A 24,663-nucleotide genomic window follows, 5' to 3' on the forward strand; every position below is an offset into this window, starting at 1 on the left:
AGCCTTGGGGGTGCTGGGGGAGGAGAAGCTCACCAGGAGCTCTCAGTGTGCACTTGCAGCCCACAAAGCCAATCAGATCCTGGGCTGCATCAGGAGAAGTGTGGCCAGCAGGGCAAGGGAGGTGATTCTCCCCCTCTGCTCAGCTCTGGGGAGACCCCACCTGGAGTCCTGCCTCCAGTTCTGGAGCCCCTATTCTGAGAGGGATGTGGAGGTGCTGGAAGGTGTCCAGAGAAGGGCCAGGAGGATGAGCAGAGGGCTGGAGCACCTCTCCTGTGAGGACAGACTGAAGGAGTTGGGGCTGTTCAGTCTGCAGAAGAGAAGGCTCCCAGGTGACCTCATTGTGGCCTTCCAGTATCTGAAGGGGGCTACAGGAAGGCTGGGGAGGGACTGCTCAGGATCTCAGGGAGTGATAGGACTAGGGGGAATGGAATGAAGCTGGAGGTGGGAAGATTGAGGCTAGATGTGAGGAGGAAGTTCTTCCCCATGAGAGTGGTGAAGCCCTGGAATGGGTTGTCCAGGGAGGTGGTTGAGGCCCAGTCCCTGGAGGTGTTTAAGCCCAGGCTGGCTGAGGCTGTGGCCAGGCTGATGTAGTGTGGGGTGTCCCTGCCCATGGCAGGGGGGTTGGACCTAGGTGATCCTTGTGGTCCCTTCCAACCCTGAATGATACTATGACTACCTGTTGTAATTAATTGTAGCTGCTGGGAGCCCAAAAATAAGACTTTGAAGTCTTGGCCATTATGTAAAAGGGAGAGTGGTGCAACTGTTTGTGGCATCTGGTGCTATTGATTTACCGCAGCCCATCAGTGTGCCAGGGGGGTGCTGCTACGTCAGCTGGGCGCTCTATTGTTTCAAACGCTGTGGCCTTTTGTGTTTGATCCTGTCGGTGCTTGCGTCAGTGATGCATATCATTGCCTGTGTGATGTCAAAGTGTGGGTGTCCGATTATAAAGCCATAGTTAACCTAATGTGCTGCAGTAAATCCTGAGTGCTATTTCCTCCTGGGGATAACAGTGATTCATCGTCGTTCACATGAGACCCATGCTAAGTATAGCCGTGCTCATGAGCCGCAGCATCCACATGGATTAGTATCAAAGTCATTGCGGTGTTCTCGACGCCATGGCAGGAAGGGTTTGTTTGCAACCAGAGGTGTGTGTGTGTGTGCGCCTCCTCTCTCAGGTGTAAACTGATGAGCAGTTAAGGGAAATCCTATGGAGGGATGGGGCTGAAGTAATCTTTTATAACTTAATTACGCTAATTAACGTAGCAGCTTTTACCTAAAGAACTTGGATGACACCAGCCAATGACAGTAGGCTACGGTAGGAGCCCGAGCAGCAGTCCTGCGGGACGGGCTCAGGCAGGGATGGTGGTGCCTGCAGGCCTGCCGCCGCGCCCGCCCCTTGAAGCCTAGGCCTCGTCGCCGCTTGCGCCGGCTGGCCGCTGGGCTGGCTGCCCGCCTGGCTGGCTGGCGGCCGGGGTGCCCGGCGCGGCCCGGGCAGGGCGGAGCGGCGCGCAGCGGGCCGCGGGGCGGGGCGGGGCGGCGCGGGCAGCCGTGCACCTGAGCGAGCCGCCCCGCCCGCCGCCGCTGCCCCGCCCGCCGCCGCGCGCCGGGGAGCAGCTGCCCGCCCGGCCCCGGCCCCGGCCCTGGCCCGGCCCGAAATGAGCGGTAAGGTCTCCCGGCCGCCCGGCTCGGCCGCCGCCGCGACACACGGCAGCAGGGCAGGGCGCGGCGCTGCGGGCAGCCCCCGCGGCCAGTGCGGCGGTGGCGGACGGGGGAAAGCCGGCGAAAGAAAGACGAGGGGGGTCCGAGCGCTGCCAAGCCCTCTCTCGAGGAGGGGCGGCAAGCTCTGCGGGGAGGCGGATGGCCGGGCCTAGGGCACCGCGGCGGCCTGCAGGGCAGCAGGCAGCCTCCGCGCCGGGAGGCCATGGCCAGCCGGGGGTTTATGAGAGCGGAGCGGTGGGCGGTCACTGCCCCGGAAGAGTATGCGCCCGGGCCGGTGGGGAGCGAGGGCAGCGCTCGGGCAGCGCTCGGGCAGCGCTCGGGCAGCGCTCGGGCAGCGCTCGGGCAGCGCTCGGGCAGCGCTCGGGCAGCGCTCGGGCAGCGCTCGGGCAGCGCTCGGGCAGCGCTCGGGCAGCGCTCGGGCAGCGCTCGGGCAGCGCTCGGGCAGCGCTCGGGCAGCGCTCGGGCAGCGCTCGGGCAGGCTGGAGGTGTGCGCGCCCTCCCCAGGGTTTTGTAGGGGCGACTTAACATGAAGCGGTGCTCAGCGATTAAAAGGGAAAGAAGCCGTGTGTCTGCGAGGCAGGCGGCGGCAGTGGTATCCTCCCATCCTCGGCAGTTACTATGTTTAGAGCAGCTCGTCACGGTCCCGGCGATTTTTGCAGGGCTGTTAATTTTACTGCACGTTTTATGGTGGCCGTAATGAGCGCAACGAGGCTTTTACCGTCTGATCAAAGAGACACGTTGGAGAACTTCACCTGCTGCTTTCTGGGAGGGGAGCTGCACCTTCCGGGTTGCTGTTTTATTTCCTGTTTGGGAACGTATTCCATTAAGTTTTGTGTGACCCCTGCTAGGCACCTGGGTTGTCAGTTTTACTCCTTAAAACTCAAGATAAAAAGGTTACAGAGAGACGTGGCAAGTGTTTCCTTTCCTAGCAGCGAAAGCAAACTGTAGAACAAACAAAGTGTGGTGAAGCATTTGTTTCGTTGGCTCCATTTAGTTAAACCTCTGCTGTATTTGATGAGTTATTTTGCAGTAATAAAGTGTAACACAGTTATGTGTTTCATAGAATCAATAAGGTTGGAAAAGATCTCAGAGATCATCAAGTCCAACCTAGCACCCAACACCTCAGGACTAACTAATCCATGGCACCAAGTGCCACGTCCACCTCCAGGGATAGTGACTCCACCACCTCCCTGGGCAGCACATTCCAATGACTCTTCCTATGAAGAACTTTCTCCTCACCTCCAGCCTAAGCTTCCCCTAGCACAGCCTGAGACTGTGTCCTCTATTTGTTTCATTGGTTCCATTTAGTTCAACCTCTACTGTGTCTGACAAGTTATTTTTCAATAATAAAGTATAAAACACAGTTATCTGTTTGTTTTCTCTTCCACAATCCTTCTTTTCCACTTCTTACATAAAAGAGTAACTGGAAGTGCACAGAAGATCCAAAACCTTCTGAAAACAGTCAAATCATCAACATCTATGGGATAGTGATTTGGGTGCAGGCAGTTCTATTTATGGGCAGTGCAGAAAACTGTTTGCTTAACCTGAAGCTTTGATGCTGTTGTTTGCTTGTTCTTCACAGTCTGACCTCATGGTAAAGCACAGTGGCTTTAACATGCACCACTTGCTGATGTTGACTTGCTGGAGCGTGTCCAGAGAAGGGCAACGAAGTTGGTGAGGGGCTTGGAACACAGCCCTGGGAGGAGAGGCTGAGGGAGCTGGGGTTGCTTAGCTTGGAGAAGAGGAGACTCAGGGGTGAAATTTATTGCTCTATACAATTACCTGAAGGGAGGTTGTAGACAGGCAGAGGTTGGTGTCATCTCCCAGGCAGCCAGCACCAGAACAAGAGGACACAGTCTCAGGCTGCACCAGGGGAGGTTTAGGCTGGATGTTAGGAAGAAGTTCTATACAGAGAGAGTGATTGCCCATTGGAATGGGCTGCCCGGGGAGGTGGTGTAGTCACCCTCACTGGAGGTGTTCAGGAGGAGACTTGACAGGGTGCTTGGTTGCATGGTTTAGTTGGTTGGGTGGTGTTGGATGATAGGTTGGACACGATGATCTTGAAGGTCTCTTCCAACCTGGTCTATTCTATTCTATTCACTCTAGCCATAAATGCATTAAAATTCCTCTTGCAGTGCATTCCACTGAAGTAGAAGCAAGGTCTTCACATTAGTTGTCTTTAAACAATACCTGCTTTTATAGCATATCAGCTTTGTATCTTTACATACAAGAAAGTTTCTTTGGGCTGTTTTTGTTGAGGTTTTTTTTTGTGGTTGTTTTAGGCTTTATACATTTTAGCAGGTAGCAATATGCTTTCCATCAAGAAATCAGTCATTTTGATCAGTAATGTAATGATCTTCTCCCAGGCAACCAGCACCAGAACAAGGGGACAGTCTCAAGCTGTGCCACGGGTGGTTTAGACTGGAGGTGAGGAGGAAAGTTCTTCACTGAGAGAGTTGTTCGTCATTGGAATATGCTGCCCAGGGAGGTGGTGGAGTCACCATCCCTGGAGGTGTTCAAGAGGGGATTGGATGTGGCACTTGGTGTCATGGTTTAGTCATGAGGTCTGTGGTGACAGGTTGGACTCGATGATCACAGTATCACAGTATAACTTAGGTTGGAAGGGACCTCAAGGATCATCGAATCCAACCTATCAACACAGACCCCATGACTAGAGCATGGCATCCTCGAGGTCTCTTCCAACCTCAGTTATACTGTGTGATACTGTGGTCATTATTTGTAGTCCCAACAGCTTTGTTTTTTTACATGCTGTCTGTTTTCTGTTATGTTGCTCTGCAACATGATTTGATTCCACATCCACACCTGGACATCTAATCAGAAGTAAATACCACCCTTACATCTCAAATGCTACAACTATTTGGTTGGTGAGGGGCTTGGAACACAGCCCTGTGAGGAGAGGCTGAGGGAGCTGGGGTTGCTTAACCTGGAGAAGAGGAGACTCAGGGGTGAAATTTATTGCTCTCTACAATTACCTGAAGGGAGGTTGTAGACAGGCAGAGGTTGGTCTCTTCTCCCAGGCAAGCAGCACCAGAACAAGAGGACACAGTCTCAGGCTGTGCCAGGGGAGGTTTAGGCTGGAGGTCAGGAGAAAGTTCTATACAGAGAGAGTGATTGCCCATTGGAATGGGCTGCCTGGGGAGGTGGTGGAGTCACCATCACTGGAGGTGTTCAGGAGGAGACCTCACAGGGTGCTTGGTTGCATGGTTTAGTTGGTTGGGTGGCGTTGGATGATAGGTTGGACGCGATGATCTTGAAGGTCTCTTCCAACCTGGTTTGTTCTATTCTATTCTATTTTTCCATCAATTCTGGGATTTTAAAGTGCTAGAAATGGGATGCAAGTTATCAAACACTAAAATGTTTTTTCCCTCAGGTTCACATACAGCCTTTTTGTGGCTACTAGATTGTGGGTATACTGAAACTGGGCTTTCTGGATCAACCTTTGTACTGGATTGGAGATAAGTGGCTGTTTGTTTGAGAGATTAAAGCAAGCTTTAAAAAAAAGATTGGTAAACAATATTCTTTAGATGTTCAAAGCAAAACAAAAAAGCCAGAGAGAGATACCCACCAGTTCAAGGAGAAATGGGCTGTGCGTGTTAGAGTTCTGGGCCCCTCAGTTTAGGAAGGAGGTTGAGTTGCTGGAAGGTGTCCAGAGAAGGGCAACAAAGCTGGGGAGGGGTCTGGAGCACAGCCCTGTGAGGAGAGGCTGAGGGAGCTGGGGTTGCTTAGCCTGGAGAAGAGGAGGCTCCCTGAAGGGAGGTTGTAGCCAGGTGGGGGTTGGTCTCTTCTCCCAGGCAGCCAGCACCAGAACAAGAGGGCATAATCTCAAGCTGCACCAGGGGAGGTTTAGGCTGGATATTAGGAAGGAATTCATCAGAGAAAGAGAGATTGGCCATTGGAATGTGCTGCCCAGGGAGGTGGTGGAGTCATCAGCACTGGAGGTGTTTAGGAAGAGCCTGGATGAGGCACTTGGTGCCATGGTTTAGTTGATTAGATGGTGTTGGGTGATAGGTTGGACTCAATCTCTGAGGTATTTTCCAACCTGGTTAATTCTATTCTGTATGCAGCAATAGACTATCTACTGCCTCTCACCCTTTTGTGCTTACCAATGCTTCCTGAAAAAGCAAATAAATAGAAGGAGGATGAATGCAGGCCATGTTAGCCTGCAGCTCGCTAGCCCTTCAGCTGTGCAGAGGTGTAAAATTCTCAAGCTCTGACAGGGTTGAGGTGGATGGTGTCTTTACAAATTAAGAGGTGGCAAGAGGAAGTGGAGAAAACAAAAAGGTTGAACAGTCAGAAATAAAGCTGTGGTTCTTGTTAGGTAATGCACTTCAAAACTTATGTATCTCATTCTAAAAAGCCCATAGTATGTGTAATCAAGTCAGATAGAATAGAATTAACCAGGTTGGAAGAGACCTTCGAGATCATCAAGTCCAATCTATCACCCAACACCATCTAATCAACTAAACCATGGCACCAAGCACCCCATCAAGTCTCTTCCTAAACACCTCCAGGGATGGTGACTCCACCACCTCCCTGGGCAGCACATTCCAATGGCCAATCTGTCTTTCTCTGATGAATTCCTTCCTAATATCCAGCCTAAACCTCCCCTGGTGCAGCTTGAGATTATGCCCTCTTGTTCTGGTGCTGGCTGCCTGGGAGAAGAGACCAACCCCCTCCTGGCTGCAACCTCCCTTCAGGGAGTTGTGGACAGCAAGAAGGTCTCCTCTGAGCCTCCTCCTTTCCAGGCTAAGCAACCCCAGCTCCCTCAGCCTCTCCTCACAGGGCTGTGCTCCAAACCCCTCCCCAGCTTTGTTGCCCTTCTCTGGACACCTTCCAGCAACTCAACATCTTCCCTAACCTGAGGGGCCCAGAACTGGACACAGGACTCAAGGTGTGGCCTAAGCAGTGCTGTGCACAGGGTCACAATGACCTCCCTGCTGCTGCTGGCCACACTGTTCCTGATGCAGGCCAGGATGCCGTTGGCCTTCTTGTCCCCCTGGGCACTCTGCTGCCTCATGTTCAGCTTACTATGATCATATGCTGCTTTTTATTAAAGATGGGGCTCTGTTCCTTTTGGCATTCAGACATAGTTATCTTTATTTTCTGTCAGGCTCGTTGTTCCCAGAATGAGCTGCTCTAATCTTACATCCTAGACTGTGCAGTTACTTAGTACTTTACATCTGCAGGTCTTGCTGGGGTTTATTAAACATTAATGTGGAACTCTGAATGCCCTTTCAGAAGTATTACTCAAACTTGACTGAGAGTTGGATTGGTGTTTTTGAATGGGTTTTTTTGTGTCTTGCCTAAACTAAATTGGAGATTTAGCCTGGAGTGCCTGAGCTCCAACATTATTTGCTTGCCACCAAACCTAATCAGGTTATGGCCTGTTGCAGTTTTGCTTCAGCAATTGTTGCCTTTAAACCCAAGAATGTAAAGATGTCTGTAGGCAGTCCCTCTGGAAGCCTGTGCCAGTTTGCTTCCTCTGATAGAGGCCAGTGTCAAATACTTAAAGGTCTGTTCTCTTCTGTTCTCTTCTGTTCTCTTCTGTTCTCTTCTGTTCTCTTCTGTTCTCTTCTGTTCTCTTCTGTTCTCTTCTGTTCTCTTCTGTTCTCTTCTGTTCTCTTCTGTTCTAACATGTAAGTATAGGGCAGGCACACAGGAATAACTTCATTTGTAGTTTCCTGAGCCATAAGTAATATTTATGGGATTTTGATACCTCATTGTCCTCTACAGCTACCTGAAGGAGGTATAGTGAGTAATGCTCTGAACAGATTAAGTACACCCAGAGCACAAGGCCTGTGAGGAGAGGCCGAGGGAGCTGGGGTTGCCTAGCCTGGAGAAGAGGAGGCTCAGGTGAGACCTTCTTGCTCTCTACAACTACCTGAAGGGAGGTTATAGCCAGGAAGGAGTTGGTCTCTTCTCTGTAGCAACCAGCACCAGAACAAGAGGACACAGTCTCAAGCTGCACCAGGGGAAGTTTAGGCTCGAGGTAAGGAGAAAGTTCTTCACTGAGAGTCATTCATCATTGGAATGTGCTGCCCAGGGAGGTGGTGGAGTCACCATCCCTGAAGGTGTTGGATGTGGCACTTGGTGCCATGGTCTAGTCATGAGGTCTGTGGTGATAGCTTGGACTTGATGATCTTTGAGGTCTCTTCCAACCTTGGTGATTCTGTGATACTGCTCAGGGAAGTCGTTGAGGCCCCATTCTTGGAGATAGCCAAGCTCAGCAGGGCTCTGGGCAACCTGATGTTCCTGCTCACTGTAGGGCCTTTGGACTAGGTGATCTTTGAGGGTCCCTTCTATCTCAAACCCTTACATGATTCTATGGTTTGTTTGATTTCTTTTGAGCCCAATGTTTAGGTTCCACAATAGCCTTAGAGCAAGGAATTACAGTTTAGCTGTGTGTTCCATGAGGAATTCCAGTATCTGCTCTACAAGTGATTAATGTCTCTGAGTTTTGCATATCAGAAGTGGTGAATGATCTGTCTTGCCATTTTGGGGCAATTTGTGGATGTGTTGGTTTGTTAAATTGTGTTGGTTGTTGGGGGGGGTAGGCTTTTGCATGTTGGTTTGGGTGGTGGCTGCTGTTGTTTTTAAGCAGCTCTTTTGCTATTCCTCTGCTGCTAGCCCTTTCATATTGTAGCCAGTTTCAGATGGAAGAATTGTGGTCCCTTTAATTGTTTTTTTCCAAGTAAACAGGTAGAAAGCTGCTGTAAACTTTGCTTCTTTTGGTCCTTTCCTAATTCTCTGTTCTTGAAAGGCTGGAGGCAAATGCAGCACTCAAATGTATTGAGATACAGCATAGATTGATACCAGAGTGTTGCAATGTTTTCTGCTTGTTCTTTGCTGTGTCAGTAATTAGTTTTAATGCCATTGAACAGTAATAAAATAGAATAATAGAATGGAATAATAAACCAGGTTGGAAGAGACCTTCAAGATCATTGTGTCCGACCCATCAACCAATCCAACCCACCTAAACAACTAACCCATGGCACCCAGCACCCCAGCAAGTCTCCTCCTGAACACCTCCAGCAATGGTGACTCCACCACCTCCCCAGGCAGCCCATTCCAATGGGCAATCACTCTCTCTGTATAGAACTTCTTCCTAACCTCCAGCCTAAACCTTCCCTGGCACAGCCTGAGACTGTGTCCTCTTGTTCTGGTGCTGGTTGCCTGGGAGAAGAGACCAACCTCTGCCTGTCTACAACCTCCCTTCAGGTAGTTGTAGAGAGCAATAAGGTCTCCCCTGAGCCTCCTCTTCTCCAGGCTAAGCAACCCCAGCTCCCTCAGCCTCTCCTCACAGGGCTGTGTTCCAAACCCCTCACCAACTTTGTTGCTCTTCTCTGGACACCTTCCAGCAAGTCAACCTCCTTCCTAAACTGAGGGGCCCAGAACTGGACACAGGACTCAAGGTGTGGCCTAACCAGTGCAGTGTCCAGGGGCAGAATGACCTCCCTGCTCCTGCTGGCCACACTCTTCCTGATGCAGGCCAGGATGCCATTTGCTCTCTTGGCCACCTGGGCACACTGCAGGCTCATGTTCAGCCTGCCATCAGCCAGCACCCCCAGGTCCCTTTCTGCCTGGCTGCTCTCAGCCACTCTGACCCCAGCCTGTAGCACTGCATGGGGTTGCTGTGGCCAATGTGCAGCACCTGGCACTTGGATGTGTTCAATCTCCTGCCCTTGGCCTCTGCCCATCTGTCCAGCCTGTCCAGGTCCCTCTGCAGAGCCTCTCTACCCTCCAGCAGATCAACTCCTGCCCCCAGCTTGGTGTCATCAGCAAATTTACTGATGATGGACTCAATGCCCTCATCCAGATCATCAATAAAGATGTTAAAGAGGATGGGGCCCAGCATCTGGTGTTTTCTTAGAAATGCCTGTGTGAAGTCCATAGTCTGTTTCTTGGCAGCTAACTTGTGGTTTGCCACTGTAAATAAATACTTCTGATTTCTGCCCGCCTGCATTTCTGTGCACTTCTATAGGACACTCTTTTTTTTTCCTGCTGTTTTGTCTGGTCATTGAATATTAGGAGGTCCTTTGCAGCTCTCTGAAAGCACACCAAACTTTGTCAGCTTGCCATTCATTTCCTCTTCCAAAAGTTGAGTTAATACATTGAACAGGTTCTTGTTTACAACCCTAGGGGACTGCTCTTGGAGCGCTGATGGCTTCTCTTTGTTTCCTGTTTTCAAGCCACTTAGTTATTCATTAAAAGGCTTTTCCCTTTTTCCTTTTAATCAAAGGTAACCTTATCATCACTTCTTTTAGAGTGGGCAGGACTGTCAAAAGCTGTCTGAAAGTGCAAGCCTCCCCATGCTCTTTTAAGGTTTCACTTTGCAAGCAGTGTGTTATCTAGAAATGCCACAGGAGCACATTCCCTTTGTGTCATAGTATCATAGCATCATTCAGGGTTGGAAGGGACCACAAGGATCAGCTAGTTCCAACCCCCCTGCCATGGGCAGGGACACTCCACACTACATCAGCCTGGCCACAGCCTCAGCCAGCCTGGGCTTAAACACCTCCAGGGACAGGGCCCCAACCACCTCCCTGGACAACCCATTCCAGGGCTTCACCACTCTCATGGGGAAGAACTTCCTCCTCACCTCCAGCCTCAATCTCCCCACCTCCAGCTTCATTCCATTCCCCCTAGTCCTAGCACTCCCTGACATCCTCAGCAGTCCCTCCCCAGCCTTCCTGTAGCCCCCTTCAGATCCTGGAAGGCCACAATGAGGTCACCTGGGAGCCTTCTCTTCTCCAGACTGAACAGCCCCAACTCCTTCAGTCTGTCCTCACAGCAGAGGTGCTCCAGCCCTCTGCTCATCCTCCTGGCCCTTCTCTGGACACCTTCCAGCACCTCCACATCCCTCTTGCAATAGGGGCTCCAGAACTGAAGGCAGGACTCCAGGTGGGGTCTCCCCAGAGCTGAGCAGAGGGGGAGAATCATCTCCCTTGCCCTGCTGGCCACACTTCTCCTGATGCAGCCCAGGATCTGATTGGCTTTGTGGGCTGCAAGTGCACACTGAGAGCTCCTGGTGAGCTTCTCCTCCCCCAGCACCCCCAAGGCTCTCTCCTCAGGGCTGCTTTCCAGCCAGTCCCTGCCCAGCCTGCTTTTGTGCCTGGGATTGCCTCCAGCCAGCTGCAGGACCCTGCCCTTGCTCTTGTTGAACCTCCTGAGGTTGGCTTGTGCCCACCTCTCCAGCCTGTCCAGGTCCCTCTGGATGGCCTCCCTTCCCTCCAGCCTGTCTGCTGCACCACACAGCTTGGTGTCATCAGCAAACCTGCTGAGGCTGCACTCAGTGCCACTGTCCATGGCACCCACAGAGATGTTGACCAAGCCTGGTGCCAGGAGTGATCCCTGAGGGACTCTGCTTGTCCCTGGCCTCCACTGGGCCATGGAGCCATGGACAGCCACTCTTTGGGTGCAGCCGTAGCATTGTGTCATACTTAGGTAGCTGAGTGTCTACAAACTCTGTTCTTTCTGGTTTGCTTGGTGCAGGGATCATCATGCTACCACAACTTTCCCCCAGTAGTAGGAGTAGATTTAATGTAATAGATCTAATGCAGTGGCTTTCCCCTGAGACCTCAAGTCCTGCTTGCCACCTCCCACTCCTGTGGTACTGAGGCTGCTTTAGATGACAAGGCTGCAGTACAAGAGCTGCAGTTTTGTAAGGAATTGTCTGTGCAACTCTTGATTGAATGCTGTGTGCTTTCAGCAGGGTGTTTCAAACATTGTTCTGGTTTGTTTGTTTCAAAGGGTTGGCCCTTTTTTTCCCTCAAGGTTTTGGCCCCTTTTTTTTTTCCCCTCAAAGTTTTGGCCCCCTTTTTTTTTTCCCATCCCCTCAAGGGGTTGGGGCTCCTTTGTTTTTTTTCCCATCCCCTCAAGGGGTTGGGGCCCCTTTGTTTTTTTTCCTCCCCTCCAGCTTTGGGGCTCCTTTTTTTTCCACCTCAAGGGTTGGGGCCCCCTCGTTTTTTCCAAGTTCACTTTCTTTTCATCTTGGGGCCCTTCTTTGGACTTGTCACCTAGTAAAAAGCTTTCACTTGATATCTTCTGTGAGCTCACTGACAAATGAGGAAGAAATACCTGCTGATTAATTAATTTTTTTGTGTTTCATGTCTGTTTTATTCCCTGTTTCGTAGGTTTGTAGCAGTGCCCTTTGCTGTACCCCTGTGCAGTTCCTTGCCTTTGTTTATCCATGTTATCTTGTACATTTTCCACAGCCTTGGCAGTTCAATATGTTCTTTCAGCTGGCTCAGATTATTAAATGCTGCTGTACTGTTTCTCTGACCCACTTAGGTCCTGCTCAGGTTCCAATGATGTCCCCAAATGGTTCAGTGCCTACTATTTATGTGCCTCCTGGATATGCCCCACAGGTATGTCTCTTCATTTGATTCTTCTGTTCTCTTCTGTTCTCTTCTATATTCATTCTACCATTACATCAGAAGGTTGGACTTGATCTCAAAGGTCACATCCTACTCTATCCTACTCTATCCTACTCTATCCTACTCTATCCTACTCTCTTCGTTTTACCATTACACCAGAAGGTTGGACTTTATGATCTCAAAGGTTACTTCCAACCTGGTTCTCTTCTGCTCTCTTCTGCTCTCTTCTGCTCTCTTCTGCTCTCTTCTGCTCTCTTCTGCTCTCTTCTAATGCATATTATGGGAGTAAAGCCATAATAGCTAATCAGTAAGCTGTGCCAAGTTTCAGAGTCACTAAAGTCAAGCAAGTACATAAGGGGAGATGTTATGTAGTAGCTTTGGGTGGGAGCCTTCTCATGCTGTATGTGTGCCTGTTTAGTTGCATATTAACTACTTACATGAGACTAAAAGCACAGTTCCTTGTTGAGTTGAGCATCCTAATGTCCTAGAACATAAGATGCAGTTGTGACCCAGATAGCTCACTGTATAGGACTTGTCCTGATCTCTGTGTTAGCAGACTTCATCTCTTGGCAGCAATATAACCTTATGTATGCTAATAGTTCATGTATGGGGAGGTCCCTGCAGGTAAGGAGTAAAATGTGTACCAAACAACATGGGAAAAAAATGTCAGCTGTCCATTTGGGATAAATGATCACACAATAAATGTTTCCACATCCTATCATAAAATGAAGCTCTCATTTTCTCACTAAGTCATAGTTTCGTAGTTTCATTCAGGGTTGGAAGGCACCACAAGGATCATCTAGTTCCAACCCCCCTGCCATGGGCAGGGACACCCCACACTACATCAGCCTGGCCACAGCCTCAGCCAGCCTGGCCTTAAACACCTCCAGGGACAGGGCCTCGACCACCTCCCTGCACAACCCATTCCAGGGCTTCACCACTCTCATGGGGAAGAACTTCCTCCTCACCTCCAGCCTCAATCTCCCCACCTCCAGCTTCATTCCATTCCCCCTAGTCCTAGCACTCCCTGAGATCCTGAGCAGTCCCTCCCCAGCCTTCCTGGAGCCCCCTTCAGATCCTGGAAGGCCACAATGAGGTCACCTGGGAGCCTTCTCTTCTCCAGACTGAACAGCCCCAACTCCTTCAGTCTGTCCTCACAGGAGAGGTGCTCCAGCCCTCTGCTCATCCTCTGGCCCTGCTCTGGACATGTTCCAGCACCTCCACATCCCTCTTGTAATAGGGGCTTGTAAATGAAATGTGAGCCAGATAACCTGGGTATCCTCTAACACAGATCAAGAGGATGATTCCTCTTGGCAGATCTTGAAACCTGTATTGTAAGGAGATGTGTGGCCTGCCAGATGGTGTCTCTCTCTTTCCCTCAACTGTGGAACAAGTCTGGGGGTTAGTAGGGCAGACCTGTGAATTAGAGCAGGTGAATACAATTCTCCATAATGTAAATCCTTCATAGAATAGAATTAACCAGGTTGGAAGAGACCTTTGAGATCATTGAGTCTACTCACATGGGGAGCTTGCAAATCAATAGGTGCCTTTTACACCATGTGTTGTTTGGTGCAGTGATTGGAGCCTCTTTCATGAAGGTCATGCTCTTGGTAGCAGCAGCAGCAGGATTCTGGGCTTGGGAATAAACAAGGTGCAATCAGGATAAGGTGTGTTTGCACAGCATCACCTCGTGACTGGCATCATTCTTGGTGAGCCTGAGTACAGCACCACTGCTTCTTCCCACTGGCTGCATCACAAGCCCCTTGGTCAGCAGCTCAAAAGTGAGATGTGGCTCTGAACTGTTTTTCATATCAGAAAGAAGGAATCAGAGAGAGTAAGAAAATCCAAAGAATGCTTTGGAAAGGATGTACACAAGATCCTACCAATATACTGAAAGGGTTCCCAAAGACTGGAACAGGCTGCCCAGGGAAATGGAGTAGAATAGAATTAACCAGGTTGGAAAAGACCTTTGAGATCATCAAGTCCAACCTAGCACCCAGCACCATCTAATCAACTCAACCATGGCACCAAGTGCCCCATCTAGGCTCTTCCTAAACACCTCCAGTGATGGTGACTCCATCACCTTTGTTGTGACCAGTCACCCACTGAACTGCCATGCATCCCAGGGTGTACAGTTTGGGGCCCAGTTATGGGCTCCTCAGTTTAGGAAGGATATAGACTCGCTGGAATGTGTCCAGAGAAGGCCACCAAAGTTGGTGAGGGGCTTGGAACACAAGCCTAGGAGGAGAGGCTGAGGGAGCTGTGCTTGCTTAGCCTGGAGAAGAGGAGGCTCAGGGGTGACCTTATTGCTTCCTACAACTCCCTGAAGGGAGGTTGTAGCCAGCTGGGGGTTGGTCTCTTCTCCCAGGCAAGCAGCACCAGAACAAGAGGACACAGTCTCAAGCTGTGCCAGGGGAGGTTTAGGCTGGAGGTAAGGAAGAAATCCTTCCTAGAGAGAGAGATTGGCCATTGGAATGTGCTGCCCAGGGAGGTGGTGGAGTCACCATCCCTGGAGGTGTTTAGGAAGAGCCTGGATGAGGCACTTGGTGCCATGGTTTAGTTGATCAGATGGTGTTGGGTGCTAGGTTGGACTTGATGATCTTGAAGGTCTCTTCCAACCTGGTTAATTCTATTCTATTCTAATAGCCTCAGAAACAGACACCAAATTCATGGCAGCAGAGACCTTAAGTTTCATAGCAGACAATGAAGAGCTTGACAAGTCTGTAGCTGTGCCTCTAAAGCAAACATCAGGTTGGTGGTAGGCCTCTACCAGGCAACTGTAGAGATAAAAGACCTCCAAAATACATCAAGAGCATCACTTCAAGTACTGAATTTTAAGGAAGAAGTTCTACACAGAGAGAGTGATTGCCCATTGGAATGGGCTGCCTGGGGAGGTGGTGGAGTCACCATCACTGGAGGTGTTCAGGAGGAGACTTGATGGGGTGCTTGGTGCCATGGGTTAGTTGATCAGGTGGTGTTGGGTGATAGGTTGGATGTGATGATCTTGAAGGTCTCTTCCAACCTGGTTTATTCTATTCTATAAGAGATTACAACATGTGAAATGCAACCAAAAACTCCACAGTGCCAGGCAGGTGTTGGACTGATCCAAAGAGCACACAGAAGTTGTCCTCTAGTAAAAGAAAAGGCTGTTAGGGAAATGAGTACTCTCTGCTTTTACCTTTCATGTGTTGAAAACTGTAAGTTGCTTTGCACATCCATCATAGTTGAGTTCCCAAACAGGCAGAAAGAAACACTCAGAATGGAAGTCTCTTTAGGTCATAGTAAAATGTCTTGATTCCTGTTAAAAATCATCATTTTTCAAGTGAAAGGATGTTTGTGACAAGAGAAATTCTGAATTCTACCTCATTTCCTGAGCACTTAATCAACTGGAATTAAGGACTTCATGTTTAAACAGTTGTGTAACCTGTGCCAGTCTGTGTAGTACCTACAAAAGGAATTTATCTGCCCTTTGAGGGCAACCTGCAGTAGACAGACTGAAGGATTGGGCCTTGCTGAGGCTTGCTTTCATTGGAGCTTGGGAGTGCAAGCAGGTGTTGTGCTAACAGAGCTCTCTGACTTTTGGTCTGAAGGTGCCTCACATCTATCCAGCGCAGAGTACAGGTGGAATGAGGTCATGTCTGCTGTTTTCATCTGGGTAGAAGTATCATAGTCCAGGAAAACCTGTGGTTTATAAGGTTTCTGAAGTATTTACTGCTGACAAAACATACCAGCCAGCAGGGTTTATGGTTCAAGTTTCTGTTACAAGCCAGATGACTTTGTAGCAGCCTAGCAAACAGGCAAGTCTAGCGCTGTTTGAGCGAAGAGTTATCCCAGACTTAATGCAGTCCCAGCAAGGTAACCACCTTGGTTTCTGCAGGCATAGTGCATCAAGGGTAGAGAGACTCTGCAGAGGGACCTGGGCAGGCTGGACAGATGGGCAGAGGCCAAGGGCAGCAGATTGAACACATCCAAGTGCCAGGTTCTGCACATTGGCCACAACAACCCCAGGCAGTGCTACAGGCTGGGGCCAGAGTGGCTGAGAGCAGCCAGGCAGAGAGGGACCTGGGGGTGCTGGTTGATGGTAGGCTGAACATGAGCCTGCAGTGTGCCCAGGCAGCCAGGAGGGCCAATAGCATCCTGGCCTGCATCAGGAAGAGTGTGGCCAGCAGGAGCAGGGAGGTCATTCTGCCCCTGTACACTGCACTGGTTAGGCCACACCTTGAGTCCTGTGTCCAGTTCTGGGGCCCTCAGTTTAGGAAAGATGTTGAGTTGCTGGAAGGTGTCCAGAGAAGGGCAACAAAGTTGGTGAGGGGTTTGGAGCACAGCCCTGTGAGGAGAGGCTGAGGGAGCTGGGGTTGCTTAGCCTGGAGAAGAGGAGGCTCAGGGGAGACCTTCTTGCTGTCCACAACTCCCTGTAGGGAGGTTGCAGCCAGGTGGGGGTTGGTCTCTTCTCCCAGGCAGCCAGCACCAGAACAAGAGGACACAGTCTCAGGCTGCACCAGGGGAGGTTTAGGCTGGATGTTAGGAAGAAGTTCTACACAGAGAGAGTGATTGCCCATTGGAATGGGCTGCCTGGGGAGGTGGTGGAGTCACCATCATTGGAGGTGTTCAGGAGGAGACTTGCTGGGGTGCTTGGTGCCATGGGTTAGCTGTTTGGGTGGGTTGGATTGGTTGATGGGTTGGACACGATGATCTTGAAGGTCTCTTCCAACCTGGTCTATTCCTTTCTATTCCATTCTAAAAAAAGGCAGCAACTGCAGGTATATTGTTGAGAGAAATTGTAAAGCAGCTAAACATCTAAAGGCATCAGCCTGGAAGAGCAACTTCAGCATAACCTTTATTCATTTTCATTTAGTTCTATTATGCCTCTGCTTCCTGCAGTCCCTGTTGGGCACTGATACAGCTTGCTGTCCTCTGCTAGACATGGGGGATGACTGCAGAATAAAGCCTATTGATTTGTCTTGTAGCACATAAATGGAAAGCAATTCATAAGCTGATTTACTTTGCCTTTCCTCTTCTTCTGGAATTGTAGTTGTAGAACTCTGAAAGAAATCACTTCTATTATTCATCCTCTCTAAGCTGCCTGTACTCTCACACCCTGTAGTGAGTTTTCCAGTGCTGTTTGGTTGGTTCACTCAAGCAAACAGGCCTCTGCCAGAACTACATGTTTTGCTAGCACAATCAGGGTAAGAGATGTCTTGATACTTATTTAACTTAAAATTCAGTACTTGAAGTGATGCTCTTGCTGTATTTTGGAGGGCTTTTATCTCTACAGTTGCCTGCTAGAGGCCTACCACCAACCTGATGTTAGCCTTAGAGGCACAGCTACAGACTTGTCAAGCTCTTCATTGTCTGCTATGAAACCTAAGGTCTCTGCTGCCATGAATTTGGTGTCTGTTTCTGAGACTATTAGAATAGAATAGAATTAACCAGGTTGGAAGAGACCTTCAAGATCATCAAGTCCAACCTAGCACCCAACACCATCTGATCAACTAAACCATGGCACCAAGTGCCTCATCCAGGCTCTTCCTAAACACCTCCAGGGATGGTGACTCCACCACCTCCCTGGGCAGCACATTCCAGTGGCCAATCTCTCTCTCTAGGAAGGATTTCTTCCTAACATCCAGCCTAAACCTCCCCTGGCACAGCTTGAGACTGTGTCCTCTTGTTCTGGTGCTGGGTGCCTGGGAGAAGAGACCAACCTCTGCCTGTCTACAACCTCCCTTCAGGTAGTTGCAGAGAGCAAGAAGGTCTCCCCTGAGCCTCCTCCTCTCCAGGCTAAGCAACCCCAGCTCCCTCAGCCTCTCCTCACAGGGCTGTGCTCCAGACCCCTCCCCAGCTTTGTTGCCCTTCTCTGGACACCTTCCAGCAACTCAACATCTTTCCTAAACTGAGGGGCCCAGAACTGGACACAGGACTCAAGGTGTGGCCTTTCTGTACTCCAGAGCAAATTTGAGGAACAGTGTAACATATAAGCAATGTGAATGAGACTGGAAACAGGACCTTGGGGAGAAGCTAAGCTCATGCCATACATTAGCTTACATGATACTGTGTCCAGTTCTGGGCCCCTCAGTTTAAGAAGGACATTGAGACACTTGAACATGTCCAGAGAAGGGCAACAAAGCTGGGGAGGGGTTTGGAGCACAGCCCTGTGAGGAGAGCCTGAGGGAGCTGGGGTTGCTTAGCCTGGAGAAGAGGAGGCTCAGGGGAGACCTCATTGCCCTCTACAACTACCTAAAGGGTGGTTGTAGCCAGGTGGGGGTTGGTCTCTTGTCCCAGGCAACCAGCATCTGAACAAGAGGACACAGTCTCAAGCTGCACCAGGGGAGGTTTAGGCTGGAAGTGAGGAGAAAGTTCTTCAGTGAGAGAGTTGTTCCCCATTGGAATGTGCTGCCCAGGGAGGTGGTGGAGTCCCCATCCCTGGAGGTGTTCAACAAAGGATTGGATGTGGCACTTGGAGCCATGGTTTAGTTATTCCTGAGGTGTTGGGTGCTAGGTTGGACTTGATGATCTCTGAGGTCTTTTCCAACCTTATTGATTGTATGAATGTAGATAGCCCTTAAGTTGTCCTATAGGTGTGGGTTTTTTTCTTCTGATATCCTCCTGTGTTACCCTTCTGGAGTGTAAGGCTGCAGCTGTTCCTGGGTTATGTTTAAGTGCCTACAGAAAGATGCCTTCCCAGCTGGCATTTCTCTTTCAAGACATGCTGTCTCTCTCACTGCACAGGTTATCGAGGACAACGGTGTTCGAAGGGTTGTGGTGGTTCCCCAGGCTCCAGAGTTTCATCCTGGTGGTCACACAGTGATACACAGGCCTCCACATCCCCCACTGCCAGGCTTCCTTCCTCTTCCAGCCATGATCCCCCCTCCACCACGGCATATATACTCACCTGTGAGCGGAGCTGGTGATATGGCAACGCAGTACATTCCCCAGTACCACACCTCACAAGTGTATGGTGATCTGGGTAAGTAGCTCAGCAAACACTGCCTGTTCTGTGCAAGAGAAGACTGCTGTGCTTGTTTCCAGCATCTGTTACACTGATGGGCTTCACACAGCAGTTTTATGAGGCCTTGTTCTTACTGAAGCTTGTTATTCCAGAAGATGTTCTCTGAATTAATTTGACTTGCCTAGTCAGGGCTCCATTAAACAGGCAGCACAGGAGCTCTCAGTGTGCACTTGCAGCCCACAAAGCCAATCAGATCCTGGGCTGCATCAGGAGAAGTGTGGCCAGCAGGGCAAGGGAGGTGATCCTCCCCCTCTGCTCAGCTCTGCTGAGACCCCACCTGGAGTCCTGCCTCCAGTTCTGGAGCCCCTATTCTGAGAGGGATGTGGAGGTGCTGGAAGGTGTCCAGAGAAGGGCCAGGAGGATGAGCAGAGGGCTGGAGCACCTCTCCTGTGAGGCCAGACTGAAGGAGTTGGGGCTGTTCAGTCTGGAGAAGAGAAGGCTCCCAGGTGACCTCATTGTGGCCTTCCAGGATCTGAAGGGGGCTCCAGGAAGGCTGGGGAGGGACTGCTCAGGATCTGAGGGAGTGCTAGGACTAGGGGGAATGGAATGACACAGTCTTAACAGTGTCTTTCAGTTGCACTGTGCTTCTGTGCGGGCTTTCCCTCTTGGTTTCTGCTGAGGCACCCTTAAAGTCAGAGCTCTAGTTGCATTTCAAAGTTTAAAATTCCTGTGTTTTTTATTCAGTGGAAGAGCAAACCTCCTGCCATGCCATGCCATGTAGTCTACCTGGACCTCAGCAAGGCCTTTGACACCATCCCCCACAGCAAACTCCTGGCCAAGCTGTCAGCCCCTGGCTTGGACAGCAGCACTCTGAGCTGGGTTAGGAACTGGCTGGAGGCTGAGCCCAGAGAGTGGTGGTGAATGGTGCCACAGCCAGCTGGCAGCCAGGCACCAGTGGTGTGCCCCAGGGATCAGTGCTGGGCCCTGTGCTCTTTAACATCTTCATTGATGATCTGGATGAGGGCATTGAGTCCATCAGCAGTAAATTTGCTGATGACACCAAGCTGGGGGCAGGAGTTGATCTGCTGGAGGGTAGAGAGGCTCTGCAGAGGGACCTGGACAGGCTGGACAGATGGGCAGAGTCCAAGGGCAGGAGATTGAACACATCCAAGTGCCAGGTTCTGCACATTGGCCACAGCAACCCCAGGCAGAGCTACAGGCTGGGGTCAGAGTGGCTGAGAGCAGCCAGGCAGAGAGGGTCCTGGGGGTGCTGGTTGATGGTAGGCTGAACATGAGCCTGCAGTGTGCCCAGGCAGTCAGGAGGGCCAATGGCATCCTGGCCTGCATCAGGAAGAGTGTGGCCAGCAGGAGCAGGGAGGTCATTCTGCCCCTGGACACTGCACTGGTTAGGCCACACCTTGAGTCCTGTGTCCAGTTCTGGGCCCCTCAGTTTAGGAAGGAGGTTGACTTGCTGGAAGGTGTCCAGAGAAGGGCAACAAAGCTGGGGAGGGGTTTGGAACACAGCCCTGTGAGGAGAGGCTGAGGGAGCTGGGGTTGCTTAGCCTGGAGAAGAGGAAGCTCAGGGGAGACCTTCTTGCTCTCTACAACTCCCTGAAGGGAAGTTGTAGACAGGCAGAGGTTGGTCTCTTCTCCCAGGCAGCCAGCACCAGAACAAGAGGACACAGTCTCAGGCTGCGCCAGGGGAGGTTCAGGCTGGATGTTAGGAGGAAGTTCTTCCCAGAGAGAGTGATTGCCCATTGGAATGTGCTGCCTGGGGAGGTGGTGGAGTCACCATCCCTGGAGGTGTTCAGGAGGAGACTTGCTGGGGTGCTTGGTGCCATGGGTTAGTTGTTTAGGTGGGTTGGATTGGTTGATGGGTTGGACACGATGATCTTGAAGGTCTCTTCCAACCTGGTCTGGTTTATTCTAAATAAATGCTGTCAATAATGGTGTATTCTAAATAAAACACTTTTTTTACCCTGTTCTGACATTATCCTGTGCTGAAGGAAGATTAGAGGCAAAAAACCAACAACTTATGCATAGTTCAAGCAGTTGTTGATGTCCACATATTGTGTGTCAGTTTACCTCTGGGACACTTCAGTTTTGTAACAGGAGCAGAGAGGTGATTCTACACAAGTGTGCCCTTAACACACATAGCATTTTGAAATGGATTGTTAGTTATATTCTGTCTTTAGTGATTTTTCTTTGTGATTGTATTTTTCCCTTCAGATACTCTGCCTGCTCATGGAAGATCCAACTTCAGAGATGAAAGGTCCAGTAAAACATATGAAAGGCTACAAAAGAAACTGAAGGATCGACATGGCACTCAGAAGGAGAAGTTAAACAGTCCTCCAGCATCCCCTCAGAAATGTCCTTCTCCCACAAGTGAGCATAATGGGCTTGCAAAAGGACAGGAGGCAGCCAGTATAAGCACAGGTTCTGCCAAAAGCAAGGCCTTGGGTAAAGGAAAAAGCAGCTCTCAGACAGAGACAGAGGTAGAAGGTAAGTATGCACAACAATAACATGTGTTATGCAACTCCAGTGTCCAGCTGAGTGTAGCATTAGTAAGTAGAACACCACCCTTGGACAGTCTTGAAGTTGAGTAGTAGCCCACAGCTGCCCTGACTTACAGAGAATGGAATTTAGGGCAGTTGGCCTGCTCATCACACTGGAACAAGAGCAGAACCCCTGACATGTTGTGGTGGTTTGAGCCATAACTGGGATTTAAGAGCTCAGATGGGGGGCAAGAGAGATTGGCCATTGGAATGTGCTGCCCAGGGAGGAGGTGGAGTCCCCATCCCTGGAGGTGTTTAGGAAGAGCCTGGCTGAGGCACTTGGTGCCATGGTTTAGTTGATTAGATGGTGTTGGGTGATAGGTTGGACTCAATGATCTCAGAGGTCTCTTCCAAGCTGGTTAATTCTGTAACCTGAATTCATGAGTTGAGAACTGTTTCTCCAAACTTGGATGGATACTCATCACCATAGTCCCAGAGTGACCTTTGCCTCGGCATCAGTTTACTTTCTGGTGCATGAGGCACAGGTGATGAAGTGTGCTGTTGCATATGTGTGACATGGAGTTAATGTTAACAGTTCCTGAGAAGTATTTTACATGACAAATGCAAGAGTCTTCTTCTCAGAATTGTTTCATTCAGGAGACATTTGCACAAATTATGTGCTGAGAATGAGACTTGTGATAGCAAATTAGACTTGTGATTGCCTGGAGAGGAGGAGGCTCAGGGGAGGCCTTATTGCTCTACAACTACCTTAAGGGAGGTTGTAGACAGGCAGAGGTTGGTCTCTTCTCCCAGGCAGCCAGCACCAGAACAAGAGGACACAGTCTCAGGCTGCACCAGGGGAGGTTTAGGTTGGAGGTTAGGAGGAAGTTCTATACAGAGAGAGTGATTGCCCATTGGAATGGGCTGCCTGGGGAGGTGGTGGAGTCACCATCACTGGAGGTGTTCAGGAGGAGACTTGACAGGGTGCTTGGTGCCATGGGTTAGTTGTTTAGGTGGTGTTGGATGATAGGTTGGACATGATGATCTCAAAGGTCTCTTCCAACCTGGTCTATTCTATTCTATTCTAAAGCTTAGATTTTTTTCCCTGAGATGCAACTGAAACCTAAGCTAAGGTTTGATTTGCAGCTGAGGGAAGCCAGTTGTGTTACCAGGAGTCTTCCAGCTGATGTGTTCTAACTTATTTAATCTACTGTAACTTCAGTATAGTATCATAGAATCAGTCAGGGTTGGAAGGGACCACAAGGATCATCTAGTTCCAACCCCCCTGCCATGGGCAGGGACACCCCACACTACATCAGCCTGGCCAGAGCCTCAGCCAGCCTGGGCTTAAACACCTCCAGGGACAGGGCCCCAACCACCTCCCTGCACAACCCATTCCAGGGCTTCACCACTCTCATGGGGAAGAACTTCCTCCTCCCCTCCAGCCTCAATCTCCCCACCTCCAGCTTCATTCCATTCCCCCTAGTCCTATCACGACCTGAGATCCTGAGCAGTCCCTCCCCAGCCTTCTTGTAGCCCCCTTCAGATACTGGAATCAGATTCTGCATCTACATCCAAAGAGACATCTACAGGAAATGTCCTGGGCAAGAGCTGAGGTTGTGCAGAGCAGCATCTTGTTTAAAGCTACAGATGAATAAAGGTTAATCAGGCTTTCTGTAGTCCAGAAGTCATGCAACAGATTGAGAAATAGGTTCATAATTGTGGCCTTCCAGGATCTGAAGGGGGCCTACAGGAAGGCTGGGGAGGAACTGCTCAGGATCTGAGGGAGTGCTAGGACTAGGGGGAATGGAATGAAGCTGGAGGTGGGGAGATTGAGGCTGGAGGGGAGGAGGAAGTTCTTCCCCAGGAGAGTGGTGAAGCCCTGGAATGGGTTGTGCAGGGAGGTGGTTGGGGCCCTGTCCCTGGAGGTGTTTAAGGCCAGGCTGGCTGAGGCTGTGGCCAGGCTGATGTAGTGTGGGGTGTCCCTGCCCATGGCAGGGGGGCTGGAACTAGCTGATCCTTGTGGTCCCTTCCAACCCTGACTGATACTATGATACTATGAACTTCTTGGGAAGCCTTTTTGGTTTTAAGTTGCCCTAGGTGAATGGCACTTGGTGTTCTGCCTGGTGAAAGCTTTGGTTTGTGTGCAGGGGTTGAATCTGAAGAGCTGTTTCACTGTGGAGTCACTGAACAATATTCATGTCTGCTCTCTGTTTGCTTTGCTTTTGTGTTTTAAGAAAAGGATGAAGAAACAAAAGCACTTGAAGCACTTCTCTCTACCATAGCCAAGCCAGTGGTAAGTACATAAAGCTTCCCATAAAACCAGGATGTGACTGCTGCTTGCTCCACACAGCTACACCTCCTTTTCTCTCCAGGTTTGAAGGATCTTGAATTCCCCCCCTAAAGGAAACTGTGCTTAACTTCCAGTCACTGCAGTGTAAATGACCAAAGTCATTTGTAGTGTATTAACATTTATGAAGCTGAAATTGCCTGGATGCTTATTGTGTGGAATTCTTCTTCCTGTCTGCTCTCTGAAACTGAGGGAATTACAGAAAACACAGCTAGAAAGAGCTTGTGATGTTGCCAGCAACACAATGATCTCTTCCTGTAACATCTGCTCTCACATTGCTGTGGCATTGTTCAGTGTTAACTGCTCAGGACATGGGTTTTGCACCCCAAATATCTCTAGGCCTGAGGGATGCCTCAGATTTGGAAAACCTTACTAAAAATGAGGCCTTGGAAAACCTTATCTGAAAAGTAAAGAAGAATTGTGGCAGATTCCTCCTTAGTCTCTGGCACCTCCAGGGAAGAGAGGCATAAAATGTGCTAAGGAAAGTGACTGTCAGCTGTGGGCTGCTGACTTACATGCTTGAAAATCTACCAATTCCTCCTCAGATGTTAAAACAAGCCTTCAGCTCCCAGACAGCCTGGTCCCAATTTTAATGCCCCAGCCTTGAGTCATCTTGAATAGAATAGAATAGACCAGACCAGGTTGGAAAAGACCTCAGAGATTGAGTTCAACCTATCACCCAACACCATCTAATCAACTAAACCATGGCACCAAGTGCCTCATCCAGGCTCTTCCTAAACACCTCCAGTGATGGTG

The 24,663-nt window shown here is 50.0% G+C and overlaps 1 protein-coding gene across 1 annotated transcript; it reads left to right on the top strand.

Moving 5' to 3' along the window:
- Nucleotides 1–1,592: 1,592 nt before the first annotated feature.
- Nucleotides 1,593–24,372, top strand: LOC137461398 (fibronectin type-III domain-containing protein 3a-like). Its single transcript, XM_068171142.1, has 5 exons — nt 1,593–1,662; nt 12,031–12,107; nt 18,843–19,080; nt 21,292–21,564; nt 23,795–24,372. Exons 1-5 carry the CDS (start codon nt 1,656–1,658, stop codon nt 23,863–23,865), a joined length of 666 nt encoding a protein of 221 aa, XP_068027243.1. The 5' UTR covers nt 1,593–1,655; the 3' UTR covers nt 23,866–24,372.
- Nucleotides 24,373–24,663: the final 291 nt, after the last annotated feature.

The sequence above is a fragment of the Melanerpes formicivorus genome, unplaced genomic scaffold, assembly GCF_026170545.1.
Source record: "Melanerpes formicivorus ecotype bairdi unplaced genomic scaffold, bMelFor1.0.p_v2 SCAF_2037, whole genome shotgun sequence".
Taxonomy (NCBI): domain Eukaryota; kingdom Metazoa; phylum Chordata; class Aves; order Piciformes; family Picidae; genus Melanerpes; species Melanerpes formicivorus.

What these genes read in the sequence shown, in the direction of transcription:
- LOC137461398 (XM_068171142.1), top strand. An exon ending in ACAAGTGTATGGTGATCTGG is followed by an intron (nt 19,081 to 21,291) that starts GTAAGTAGCTCA and finishes TTTTCCCTTCAG; the next exon opens with ATACTCTGCCTGCTCATGGA. An exon ending in GACAGAGACAGAGGTAGAAG is followed by an intron (nt 21,565 to 23,794) that starts GTAAGTATGCAC and finishes TTGTGTTTTAAG; the next exon opens with AAAAGGATGAAGAAACAAAA.